The sequence below is a fragment of the Elephas maximus genome, chromosome 6 (assembly GCF_024166365.1).
Source record: "Elephas maximus indicus isolate mEleMax1 chromosome 6, mEleMax1 primary haplotype, whole genome shotgun sequence".
Classification (NCBI taxonomy): Eukaryota; Metazoa; Chordata; class Mammalia; order Proboscidea; family Elephantidae; genus Elephas; species Elephas maximus.
In genome coordinates, this window is record NC_064824.1 from 100,608,000 (window position 1) to 100,621,400 (window position 13,401).

Genomic DNA, 13,401 nt, shown 5'->3' on the forward strand with positions numbered 1-13,401 from the left:
AAAGAATAAAGTTCTAATACATGATGCCACATGATGAACCTTGAAAACATTATACTAAGTGAAATAAAACAGACACAAAAGACAAATATTGTATGATTCCATTATATGAAATATCTAGAATAGGCAAATTCACACAAATACAGTAGATTAGAGTTTACCAGAGGCTGGGAGGAGCGAGGAATGGGGAGTTATTGCTTAATGGGTCCAGAGTTGTTTGGGGTAATGAAAAAGTTTTGGAAATATATAATGGTGATGACTGCAGGACATTGTAAGTGTAATTAACGTCACTGAATTGCACACCTAAAAATGGTTAAAATGGCAAATTTTATGTTATACATATTTTACCACAGGGAGCCCTGGTGGTGTAGTGGTTAAAGTGCTCAGCTGCTAACCAAAAGGTTGATGGTTAGAACCCACCAGCCACTCTGTGGGAGAAAGATGTGGCAGTCTGCTTCCGTAAAGATTTACAGCCTTTGAAACCCTGTGGGGCCATTCTACTCTGTCCTATAGGATCTCTGTGAGTCGAAATCAACTGGACAGCAACGGGTTTTGCTATATTTTACCACTATAACATTTTTTAAAAAAGCACATCGCAGGTGGTGCTGTGTACTTCCTGTTGCATCACAAATGCATCACGATATCTAGCTCAAACCAGGTGCCTTGACACGTTGTTGTTCTTGTGTGCCATCTAGTCGTTTCCTACTTATAGCAATCCTATATGACAGGCTGTAATCTTTACAGAAGCAGAGCGCTAGGTCTTTCTCCTGTGGTGCTACTGGGTATGTTTCAACCGACAAACTTTCAATTAGCAGCCAAACCCTTAACCATTGTGCCACCAGGGTTCCTTTACTTTGACATAGCATGCTGTTAAAATAGTATTTTACATACACCAAAAAAACAAAACTCATTGCCACTGAGTTGATTCTAACTCATAGCAACCCTATAGTACAGGGTAGAACTACCCCGTAGGGTATCCAAAGAGCGGCTGGTGGATTTGAACTGCCGACCTTTTGATTAGCAGCTGAGCTCTTAACCACTGTGCCATCAGGACTCCATTTTACGCATAAAAAAAAAAAAACCAAACCCTTTGCAGTTGAGTTGGATTCTGACTCATAGGTACCCTGAACATTAAATACATTTATGTGGAAGGAAAGAGGTAAAGAGGGTGGGAGGAAGAGAGGGAGATGTTTCATGCAAACTTTCTCTCTCCATCATTGGCTAATATCATTATCTGTACAGGAAGAACTTATTTACCTTTGGTAGGTGCTCACTACATAGTTTTTGAATAAATGAAGGAATAATTGACTACTCCTTTGGGACTTGGTTAGTGGGTCCTTTGGGACTTTAATGACGTGGATGGAGTCAAGATTTTGAGATCTTCATTTGCTGATGTGGCATGACTAAAAATGAGAAGACACAGCTGCAAACATCAATTAATAATCAGAACACGGAATGTATGAAGTATGAATCTAGGAAAATTGAAAATCATCAAAAATGAAATGAAACGCATAAACATCCATATCCTAGGCATTAGTGGGCTGAAATGGACTGGTATGGGCCATTTTGAATTGGACAATCCTATGGTCTACTATGCCAGGAATGACAACTTAAAGAGGAATGGCACTGCATTCACTGTCAAAAAGAACATTTCAAGATCCATCTTAAAGTACAAACCTGTCAGTGATAGGATAATATCCATACACCTACAAAGAAGACCAGTTAATACAACTATTATTCAGATTTACTCACCAACCGCTAAGTTCAAAGATGAAGAAGCTGAAGATTTTGACCAACCTCTGAAACCGATCAAATATGTGATCAAAATGCATTGATAATTAGTGGTGATTGAAAAGGGAAAGTTGGAAACAAAGAAGGATTGGTAGTCGGAAATATGGCCTTGGTGATAGAAAGATGCCACAGATCACATGATAGAATTTTGCAAGACCAATGACTTCTTTATTGCAAATACCTTTCTTCGGCAACATAAACAGCAACTATACACATGGACTTCACCAGATGGAATACACAGGAATCAAATCAACTACATCTGTGGAAAGAGATGATGGAAAAACTCAATAACATCAATCAGAACAAGGCCAGGGGCTGACTGTGGAACAGGTCATCAATTGCTCATATTCAAGTTCGAGTTGAAGCTGAAGAAAATTAAAACAAGTCCATGAGAGTCAAAGTGTGACCTTGAGTATATCCCACCTGAATTTAGAGACCATCTTAAGAATAGATTTGATGTGTTGAACACTAATGACTGAAGACCAGACAAGTTGTGGGTTGATTGCTGAAAGTGAAGTTTACTTGAAGCACTTACTGTTGAAGATCAAAGACTAAAGCCTTCAGTATGGATTACACCTCAACATAAAGAAAACAAAAATCCTCACAACTGGACCAATAAGCAACATCATGATAAACAGAGAAAAGATTGAAGTTGTCAAGGATTTCATTTTACTTGGATACACAATCAACACCCATGGAAGCAGCAGTCAGGAAATCAAAAGACACATTGCATTGGGCAAATCTGCTGCAAAAGACCTCTTTAAAGTGTTAAAAAGCAAAGATATCACCTTGAAGACTGAGGTGTGCCTGACCTAAGCCATGGTGTTTTCAGTCGCCTCATATACATGTGAAAACCGGACGATGAATAAGGAAGACCAAAGAAGAATCAATGCCTTTGAATTATGGTGTTTGCAAAGAATATTGAATATACCATGGACTGCATGGACTGAATATACCATGGAGGGACCAGTCCTGGAGAAGGACATCATGCTTGGTAAAGTAGAGAGTCAGCAAAAAAGAGGAAGACCCTCAATGAGATGGATTGACGCAGTGGCTGCAACAGTGAGCTCAAGCATAACAACGATTGTGAGGATGGCACAGGGCTGGGCAGTGTTTCATTCTGTTGTACATAGTGTCGCTATGAGTCAGAACTGACTGGCAGCACCTAACAACAACCACCTCTGGGAGTATTAAGTCTGGGACTATTGCTTCAAGGTGAAGAGGTGGAGGGGATATCTTCAGCTTTCTTCCTGTTGTATGATTCTGTGCTTTCTTTATCTACTAAAGTTGGCTAGATTGCAAATTTATTTTAAAGCTGAAAAGCAAAATACTTTCAGATGAAAGGCAGGAAGAAAATACTCCTCAAGGTGTCCACTTTAGCACCAGTCAAGCCTAGTAAATACCATTATCATTTATATGGATAAGCAAAGTAAATTCATATAAATGATGTATACTAACAGCACTGTCTTGTGGCTGCAGTCTGAAATGAGAACCTTAACCATGACTGGTTTTATTCTATCCCACATTAGCCACGCTGCTTGCAGTTGGGCACCTACAAATGAAGACAGCAGCCTTTCTGATGTATAGTGTCTTGCGCTGATAACGGAAAACTGCTGAAGTCATGAGGCTGCTCCAGGCAAAGCCCTCATGTGAGTCATATGAAACCTCCCGCCATTCTGACCTCTGGCAAAAAGAGAGTGAACAAGGTCAGGAGAGGCAGAGGAGGAGAGGTTCAAGTGTGGATTTTCTCCTTGAACCTAGAAGATTATGGGTCAGGAGCTGTGTGCAAAGACTCTACACCCTGGATGCAGCTGCTATCGTTGTTCAGAGAGAAGCAAGGCACACAGTTGTCAGAGGACTCAGCCTGTGACGATGGAGGCTGCGGTCGAGGTATTCGTGTCCCTGGCAGGAGCATCTTTCTCTATCGATAAATCAAGGAGTTCAGAGACCCCCTTTCCGTAGTAGGGTCTGATTTTTCTGCAATAGGTCTAGATCAATATAAAGAAAATTCTATTAAAGTCACAGAGAATTTATGGCTGTTGTTATCATATTGGGAAATGTTCTTGTAAACCAAGAAGGAAAAACAATCCTATGCTTTGGGCTGCATGAAACTTACTGGCCTTAAAGTAAAGTTGTTATTCTCTTATAATCTCTGAGTTGCTCAATTACAGAACTGAAGCTCAAAAAGCAAGCTGCAGTATTGGTATGCTGAAGGTTCAAAATTTTGATAATTAGCTCATCATCCTGAGCAAAGCCGTCTAGAAGATTATTCCCCTAAAAAGATATATTAAGTGGACATGGAAAAAAAAAAAAAAAAGCCTGAGTTAGAAAGAGAAAAATTGGAAAAACAACCATCAAAGAGATTAAGGTTAACCCAAGTATCAAAAACATATTTTTAAGTAAAGAAAGGATGCTGTGTTTCAGCAGTAGATATCATTTTGGTCTTTTTTAGGGATCTGACTTTCAGGAAAAGTACCTTTTGGGAAGGTAGGAAGCTTAGAAAATGTTTGAAGAATGAAAATCAGGCAAATAAAGAAAAAATGGTGTACACCAGCCACCAAGTCTTGACTTCGCATAAATTTTACTTCTGCATTTTTGTTGTTGTTGTTTTTCTCTAGCTAACAGACCTAAAAGAAGCATCATGTTCCATGACTTCATTTCACCCCGAGGGACTTCAAGCTGTCCGTGCCCGGAAGTTTAAGAGTAAAAGGCCACACAGCAACAGCAATTCTTTTCAGGAAGGGGATCTGAAGCAGAGTTTGCAGTGGGTGAGTGAGCAGCTGATGTTTATCCTGAAGAATTTAATGTGTGCTTGTCTAGGGAGGCTGGCTCTTACTTCCAGGGGAATGATTGCCCATGCCTTCCCAAGGACACTAAGGCGATGATGTCTAATTTCCCTGGTGAGAAAAATGTCAACACTAAAAACCGTGCCCTTTCTCTCTTCCCCACCTCTCACCCCGCCCACTCCCCCTCGAGCAGAGGAAGAGTCTCCCTTTTGGGGTGGCCTCGTCTTACTTGAACTTGGAGAAGAAGCTAGGTGAAGGTTCTTATGCTACGGTTTACAAGGGGATTAGCAGGTGAGTGACTCAAAGCTGGGAGAGACTTTACAGATGAGTGTCCCACCCCTTCCTTTTACTTTCTAAAGCTAGATGAGGCATCCAGACCTGTGCAAGACAAGATGGACAACAGGGAGAGGGACAGGATGATGTAAACAGCCTTTAAAGAAAAACAAACCTGTCCTGCCCCAACTAAATCAGTGCACTATAATGTTTGTCAGCCTTTCCTCTCTTGTTTAATAGACTCTGTTCTAGTGGCCTGGAGGCAGGCAGTTCGGTGATAGAATTCTCATCTTCCATGGGGGAGACCCAGGTTCCACCTATCTGTCAGTGGAGACTTGTGTGTTACTATGATGCTGAACAAGTTTCAATGGACCTTCCAATCTACGATGGTTTAGGAAGAAAGGCCTGATGATTTACTTCCAAAAATCAGCCCATGAAAATCCTATAGATCACAATAGTCTGATCTGCAACCAATCGTGGGAATGGTACAAGACCGTGCACTGTTTTGGTCCATTGTGCATGGGGTCACCATGAGTTGTAGCCACCTTGATGGCAGCTAACAACAACAACTACTAATTCAAAGAACAATTACTTCTCTTCAACCTGGTGCTAACTGCAGTTTTTAAGGTATCTCTGACAGGTTTTCTGTATCCCTTCCTAAATCACAACGACAAACCTGAGTTTGCTACTTTGTTATTTCACTTTGCCTTCATAGAAGAAATTGATGTTGGTTTCTGTAAATTATAAAACCAAACCAAACACATTGCCATTGAGTCGATTCTGAGTGGAACCGTCCCATAGGGTTTCCAAGGCTGTAAATCTTTATGGAAGCAGACTACCGCATCTTTCTCCCATGGAGCAACTAGTGAGTTCGAACCTCTGACCTTTTTGGTTAGCAACCAAGCACTTAACCACTGTGCCACCAGGGCTTCTTCTCTAAAGTATGCAAAAAATGATAAATCCTGGGTTTTCTATACTTGTAAAACATACAAAATGGCTGGAGAATTAAACACTGCATACCAGGAAGCAAACTTTCCATTCTGATAAACAACAAACTTTGTTAAACATATATGGAAGATTCATGAGCTTAACTGCCTTTTAGTTAAGGTGGTGAAAATCAAAAGGTCCGATTTCTTCAATTTATATGTTATTCTAGTAGAAAAAAATAACGGTTCCACAGTGGTAAAAGTTAATTTAAAATATTTAATATAAATACTGTAAGAGTAAATATTGTGTTATCTTAGTAGTTGTTATTTATTCGTAATTGTTAAACAGGATTTGTGGGGAAATATAATTTTAAACGTATTGTATAGAGACATGGTTTAATCCAATTCAACAGACTATCCTAGGAACTAAGACCATAAAAGATTTCCTTCAAGGACTCAGCCTTGTAATAGGATGAAAAATACATTAGATATACTTGTCCAAGTGAAAAGCTATGTATACAGAAGCATGTTCATTGAAGCAAGATTTATAATAGAAAAAATAAAAACCTGGTCACAAATATCCATTCACGGAGGACCTGCTAAATAATCATTATACAGTGAAATAGTAAACATCTAAAGTATGATCTGGATGAATTAACATGAAAAAATGCCTAATATTTGAAGAGAAAAAAGGAAGTTACAGAACAATGTACCCTAGGATCCCATTTAGAAAAAATTACTCAGATATAAAGTACATGTATAAATTTATATCTACATAGAAGAGTATGGCAAAAATACACAAGAGATTGTTATATTAGAAAAAGGCAAAAATATCCATTACCCATTACTGTTAAAGATTATCATAAACATTCTGGCCAATACAAGAAGAAAAAAGACAGTATCATTTTTGTGGATTATAGAATCATCTACGTAAAAAAACCAAGAGAAACTGTTTGAAGTAGTAAGGAAACAAAAAGGTGATCAGTTACAAAGCCAGATATGCTTATAAAAAGTTGTCTTATGTATTAGCAATACCACTTAGAAAATATAATAGGGAAAAATTACACTCACAGTAGCCACAAAAACATTCATTAGCATTAAAAAATGGGCAGGATTTATATAAATATTTGCTAAGGGACATAAAAGACTTGAGTAAAGAGTTAGAGAAGAATTCATTCATTTCACTAATACGGGGTGCAGTAGTTAAGAGCTTGTCCGCTATCCGAAAAGGTTGGCAGTTCAAATCCACTAGCTGCTCCTTGGAAACCCTGTGGGGCAGTTCTACTGTGTCCTATAGGGTTGCTACAAGTCGGAATCAACTCAATGGCAACTTTTTTTTTTTTTTTTTAAATGTACCAAGCACTATTTTAGTTAGGAAGGATATATCAGAAAACAAACATCCCTACACTTATGAAATATACATTCTAGTGGTGGTGAGATTTACTGGGTTAGTGGTGGTGAGATAGACAATAAACACAATAGTAAAATACTGAGTTTGTCAAAGGGCAAAAAATGCTGTGGAAAAGAATAAAACAGGAGAGAAATAGCATATTAAAACAATACATTTACATATGTGTTAAAATCGTCTGTGTTCTAGGCACTTAGCTTATTCCATCAAAAAAAAGACAAAACAATGAATAAAGGGAGAATAGAAGGAGTTGGGGAGTCCTTGGGTGGAGAAAATGGTTAACGCACTTGGCCACCAACCAAAAGGTTGGAGATTCAAGTCACCTAGAGGCGCCTCAGAGGAAAGGCCTGGAGATCTACTTCTGAAAAATCAGCCATTGAAAAATTTTTGGCGCACATTTCTACTCTGACACACATGGAGTCACCACGAGTCTGAGTGGGCTTGTCAGCAACTGGTTAGAAGGAGATGAGGAGAGAGTGATAAAGGTGGGCCCTGGGCAGATCTATAGCACCTAGAAGGACATTATAAGAATTTGGCTTTTATTCTGCATGAAATGGGAGGTAATAGTAGGTTTTGAACAGAGACGTTCGTTTTAAAAGGATGCTTCTGGCTACTCAGTTGAGTATAGACAGTAGGGGTATAAGTGCACAAGCAGGGACACTGTTAAGAGACCACTGTAATAATTCGGATAAAGAATGTGAATGGCTCAAATAATTGCACAATGAAAATAAAAGAACAATATAGATCAAAACATTTCTTGGATGGATTTGGTAGGGGGTTTTCTCTGTGCTCTTCTGTATTCTTCAAATTTTCTATAATTAACAGATACCACTTTGGTAAACAGAAAAAGTGTTTTGGAATATATATACATATATATATAACTTTTATTTGGGATAATTATAGGTTTATGTGTTGGAATATATTCTGAAGGACAATTACTTCTGTTAAACCACCATTAGTAAGTGTGTGTCTCCCCCACCCCTCAACTCTTCTAGGATAAATGGACAACTAGTGGCTTTAAAAGTCATCAGCATGAATGCAGAGGAAGGAGTCCCATTTACAGCTATCCGGGAAGGTAAGAGCAATAAAAATGGACCCAAGGGACCTGTTTTGAGTCCTTGCCCTGGTCAAAAAAAAAAAAAATGTGTTGAATTTATCCGTGCAGAATCTAAAACCAGTTGCCATCGAGTTGAAACTGACTTATGGTGACCTTATGTGTGTTAGAGTAGAACTGTGCTCCATAGAGTTGTCAATGGCTGATTTTTTTACAAGTAGGTCACCAGGCCTTTCTTCTGAGGTGCCTCTGGGTGGACTCAAACCTCCAAACTTTCAGTTAGCAGCCCAGCATGTTAACCATTTTCACCACCTATTCAGCACCTAGTGTTTAAAAAATATTTCTAGAGGTAATATGATAATTTTTTTTAATATGATAATTACAATTTTGTTCTTCATACTAATTTTCCCAGAAGTGTTTGTTTTTTATTTGTTTTTGTTTTTGAGGAAATAAGATTCAGAACTATTATATCACTTGACCAAAACTATTAACTCAATGAGTATTTGCTAAATACCATCCACGTGTTTGGACCCAAGCATGTTGCTAAGGCTATTATCTATGTAACTCCAGAAAATCCATACAAAAGAGAAGAATGTATAATAATATAACATAATCACAATAAACCCTGGTGGTGTAGTGGTTAAGTGCTATGGCTGCTAACCAAATGGTCGGCAGTTCAAATCCTCCAGGTGCTCCTTGGAAACTCTATGGGGCAGTTCTACTCTGTCCTACAGGGTCGCTATGAGTCGGAATTGACTTGACGGCACTGGGTTTGGTTTTTGGTTTTGGTAATCACATTAATTCTCAGTGGACAATTTGCCTGAAAATAGCATATTGTTTAGATAGCACTTGAAAAACTTTCTGTACTTTTAGTGTTGTGCATGTATTTTCTCTATTTCCAGAGCAGTACAGCAAAGCGGGTGAGGAACTTGGTGTCAGTTGGACTTGGATTTAAATCTTAGGTCTATCTTGGGTAGATTATTAAGACTTAGTTTCTTAATTGCAAAAAAAGGGGGTAATTGTGGTGCTTATTTCATTGAGTCGTTATGAGATTTAAATGAAAAAATGCATATAAAATATTTATGACAGAGTCCATTTTCAAGGTTCAATAGATGTCAGCTATTATTATTTCATTCTTGTTCCTTTCCTTTGCTGATGTTTTATTCACCATCAAGATTACTCATAATTTATAATAAAAATTTCAAGAAGCCAACATATTGAAAACAAATCAGTAAAAATATAACTTATTAACATTATTTCATGACTCACTTGAAATAAAAAAAAGAATGTAGAGAAATAGCACTTCTGTGGTCTTGCTCTTTGTGTTTTTTAACTACTTATTTTCCCTCCTTTATCGAGCACTTACTATATGCAAAGTATATAGCTGGTTGTTGTGAAGGATGGGAAGAATAATAAGCCCTGATCTCTGTCCTGCATTGTTTCAGTCCAACAAGACAAGGATTCAAGTTACGGTGTGTGTTATAATAAAGGTAGAAAAGACACTGTAAACTAAGAGAAGAACAAGTTATTCTTGGTGTGGCTAATGGAGTCAGTAGGTTTTGAACCAAGGTTGGAAGGCATGGAAAAAGCAATTTAGAAAATGGGTTTATAACTGAATTTGATGCCATTTTCAAAAGTCTTACAGGGCCCTTGGGAAATATATCCTTTTTGAATTTAAGTTGTTGTTGTTGTTGTTGGGTGCCATTGAGTTGGTTCCAACTCACAGCGACCCTATGCACAACAGAGCGAATCACTGCCCGGTCCTGCGCCATCCTTACAATCATTGTTATGCTTGAGCCCATTGCTGCAACCACTGTGTCAATCCACCTCATTGAGGGTCTTCCTCTTTTCCGCTGACCCTGTTGTGCTTCTCCAGGAACTGATCCCTCCTGACAACATGTCCAAAGTATGTAAAACGTAGTCTCGCCGTCCTTGCTTCTAAGGAGCGTTCTGGTTGTACTTCTTCCAAGACAGATTTATTCGTTCTTTTGGCAGTCCATGGTATATTCAATATTCTTTGCCAACACCACAATTCAAAGGCGTCAGTTCTTCTTCTGTCTTCCTTATTCTTTGTCCAGCTTTCACATGCGTATGATGCAATTGAAAATACCATGGCTTGGGTCAGGTGTACCTTAGTCTTCAAGGTGACATCTTTGCTCTTCAACACTTTAAAGAGGTCCTTTGCAGCAAATTTACCCAATGCAATGCATCTTTTGATTTCTTGACTGCTGCTTCCATGGTTGTTGATTGTGGATCCAAGTAAAATGAAATCCTTGACAACTTCAATCTTTTCTCCGTTTATCATGATGTTGCTCTTTGGTCAAGTTGTGAGGATTTTTGTTTTCTTTATGTTGAGGTGCAAGTCATACTGAAGGCTATGGTCTTTGATCTTCATTAGGAAGTGCTTCAAGTCCTCTTCACTTTCAGCAAGCAAGGTTGTGTCATCTGCATAACGCAGGTTGTTGATGAGTCTTCCTCCAACCCTGATGCCCCGTTCTTCTTCATATAGTCCAGCTTCTCGAATTATTTGCTCAGCATACGGATTGAATAGGTACAGTGAAAGAATACAACCCTGGTGCACACCTTTCCTGATTTTAAACCAATCAGTGTCCCCTTGTTCTGTCTGAACAACTGCCTCTTGATCTATGTAAAGGTTCCTCATGAGCACAATTAAGTGTTCCGGAATTCCCATTCTTCGCAATGTTATCCATAATTTGTTATGATCCACACAGTCGAATGCCTTTGCATAGTCAATAAAACACAGGTAAACATCCTTCTGGTATTCTCTGCTTTCAGCCAGGATCCATCTGACATCAGCAATGATATCTCTGGTTCCACGTCCTCTTCTGAAACCGGCCTGAATTTCTGGCGGTTCCCTGCCGATATACTGCTGCAGCCATTTTTGAACCTTCAGCAAAATTTTGCTTGCGTGTCTGTCAGTTTGTCGTACTGTGGGGGCTTGTGTGTTGCTGTGATGCTGGAAGCTATGCCACCGGTATTCAGATACAAACAGGCTCACCCATGGAGAACGGGTTCCAGCTGAGCTTCCAGACTAAGACAGACTAGGAAGAAGGACCCAGCAGCCTACTTCTGAAAAGCATTAGCCAGTGAAAACCCTATGAATAGCAGCGGAACATGGTCTGATATAGTGCTGGAAGATGAGCTCCCCCAGTTGGAAGGCACTCAAAAGATGACTGGGGAAGAGCTGCCTCCTCAAAGTAGAGCCGACCTTCATGATGTGAATGGAGTAAAGCTTTCGGGACCTTCACTGGTGATGTGGCACGACTCAAAATGAGAAGAAACAGCTGCAAACATCCATTAATAATCAGAACCTGGAATGTACGAAGTATGAATCTAAAAAAATTAGAAATTGTCAAAAATGAAATGGAATGCATAAACATCGATATCCTAGGCATTAGTGGGCTGAAACGGACTGATACTGAATTTAAGTGGAAGGGCCAAATGGCTATAGGTTTAGCTAGGGATTCATCCTGGTAGGTTCAGGTGCATCCTGGAGGAATGCGTGGTTTTAAGTGTTTATTATAGTGGAAGCTGCATTTACTAATTTGCTTATTAGTGCTCCCCATGAAAAGATGATCGGATTTAGAAAATGATATATGGGTAGGTTAAAGAGTATTTCTGAACATAATAGAAATTCTCAGGTCACCAGCATAAGGGAGAGTCTCTAGGCCGGGTTTACCTCATCCTCCTTTTGTCCCCTTTGTGTACTTGACACTGCCTGTTGCTCAGAGGCAGATGACCTAATAAGCAAGGTAAGCACAGGCTTACTTGTGCTTACTTAATAATCTGTAGTGAACAATTTCACAGGGGTTTCACCACATTTTTGAAACTTTTCTCTACAGATTAGTAAGTGAGCACAAGTAAGCCCATGCTTATCTTGGTTACTGGGTCATCCGCCCCTGTCAGGGATTATAAATTTGAAAAGAGACTTTGATTCTGTAGGAAGGTGCTGTAGGGTTGGGAGAGAGACAGATGCCAGCCATACCTACAAGCAAAATCCTAGATGTGGTGAAAAAATGTGCAATTGTCCACTACAGATTAGTAAGTAAGCACAAGTAAGCCAGTACTTACCTTGCTCCCTGGATCATCTGCCCCTGTAAGGGGCTGTATATTTGAAAAGAGGCTTTGATTATATACGATGGTGCTGTGGGGTTGGGACAGAGACAGATGCCAGTCATATCTAGAAGCAGAATCTTTGAGGTTGTGAAAAAAAGTAAAATTGTTCTCTACAGATTATCTGGTAAGCAAGGTAAGCCCTGTACTTACCTTGCCTATTGGATAACCCTCCCCCCTATTGCTTAACCCTATACTGGAAACCCTGGTGGCGTAGTGGTTAAGAGCCATGGCTGCTAACCAAAAGGTCAGCAGTTTGAATCCACCAGGCATTCCTTGGGAACCCTATGGGGCAGTTCTACTCTGAGTCGGAATTGACTTGATGGCAATGACTTATTGCTTAAGGCCTGCTTTGCTCAGATTTATCCCATAGCCAGATTTCTCAGGTTGACATTTTGAGGAACAGTGAAATCTTTTGCCAGTTTTGCTAGCAGATGGTTCTCAGCATGGTTCAGAAAAGCTGTATCTGTATTCAGTCTACTCTAAATGTTTCTTTTACTGCATACACACTGAAGAGGTGCCTTTCTATCACAGGTGTTTGCAATTAAATTTAGTATTATTGTGGACTTTCTTAGTTTGTTTTATGCACTTACCTTACTGAATGCTTTGCTTGTATGATATTAAAAACCACAAAAGGATTTTTGACACATTTGAAGCTTGCTAGGTATCCAATTTCCAACAATGAATGTTTCTTTTCCACCAGTGTAAATGCTGGGAGTCCTTGTTAGAGGAGCCATCTCCCCTCAAGAAGATACAAGACCTCATTTGAAAACTTTGGCATTGTCCCATTTTTCCTGTATGAACTTTAAGGATGTGAGACCAGGGAGACAGGAAGTTAAATAAGAAGGGCTGGAAGGCAAAATAAGGACAGCTGGAGTTCATTAGTTAAAATCCAGGGTCACTAGCTAAAAAGGCAACCAAAAGCCACTTGCAGACAAACTGAAAGAGTAATGCAACCTTCTTTAAAAAGCCTTGAAGCAGGAATTACTTTTCCTGAACAGTTTGGCTGCTCTGATGGTATAGCAGCCAAAG

General features: G+C 39.3%; 1 protein-coding gene across 4 annotated transcripts in view; it reads left to right on the forward strand.

The window, feature by feature from the left end:
• The first annotated feature begins 3,555 nt into the window (after nt 1-3,555).
• The window catches only part of CDK15 (cyclin dependent kinase 15), a 103,811-nt gene continuing 93,965 nt past the window's right edge, over nt 3,556-13,401 (forward strand). For 2 of the 4 annotated variants that reach the window (XM_049887863.1, XM_049887862.1), the window contains exons 1-4: nt 3,556-3,678; nt 4,407-4,556; nt 4,768-4,865; nt 8,177-8,256. In XM_049887863.1, the coding sequence (XP_049743820.1) occupies nt 3,556-3,678; nt 4,407-4,556; nt 4,768-4,865; nt 8,177-8,256 (451 nt within the window). Of the gene's footprint in view, nt 3,679-3,883; nt 3,915-4,406; nt 4,557-4,767; nt 4,866-8,176; nt 8,257-13,401 lie in introns of those variants that run through there. The other 2 variants (XR_007517930.1, XM_049887864.1) reach the window with 2 other exon arrangements.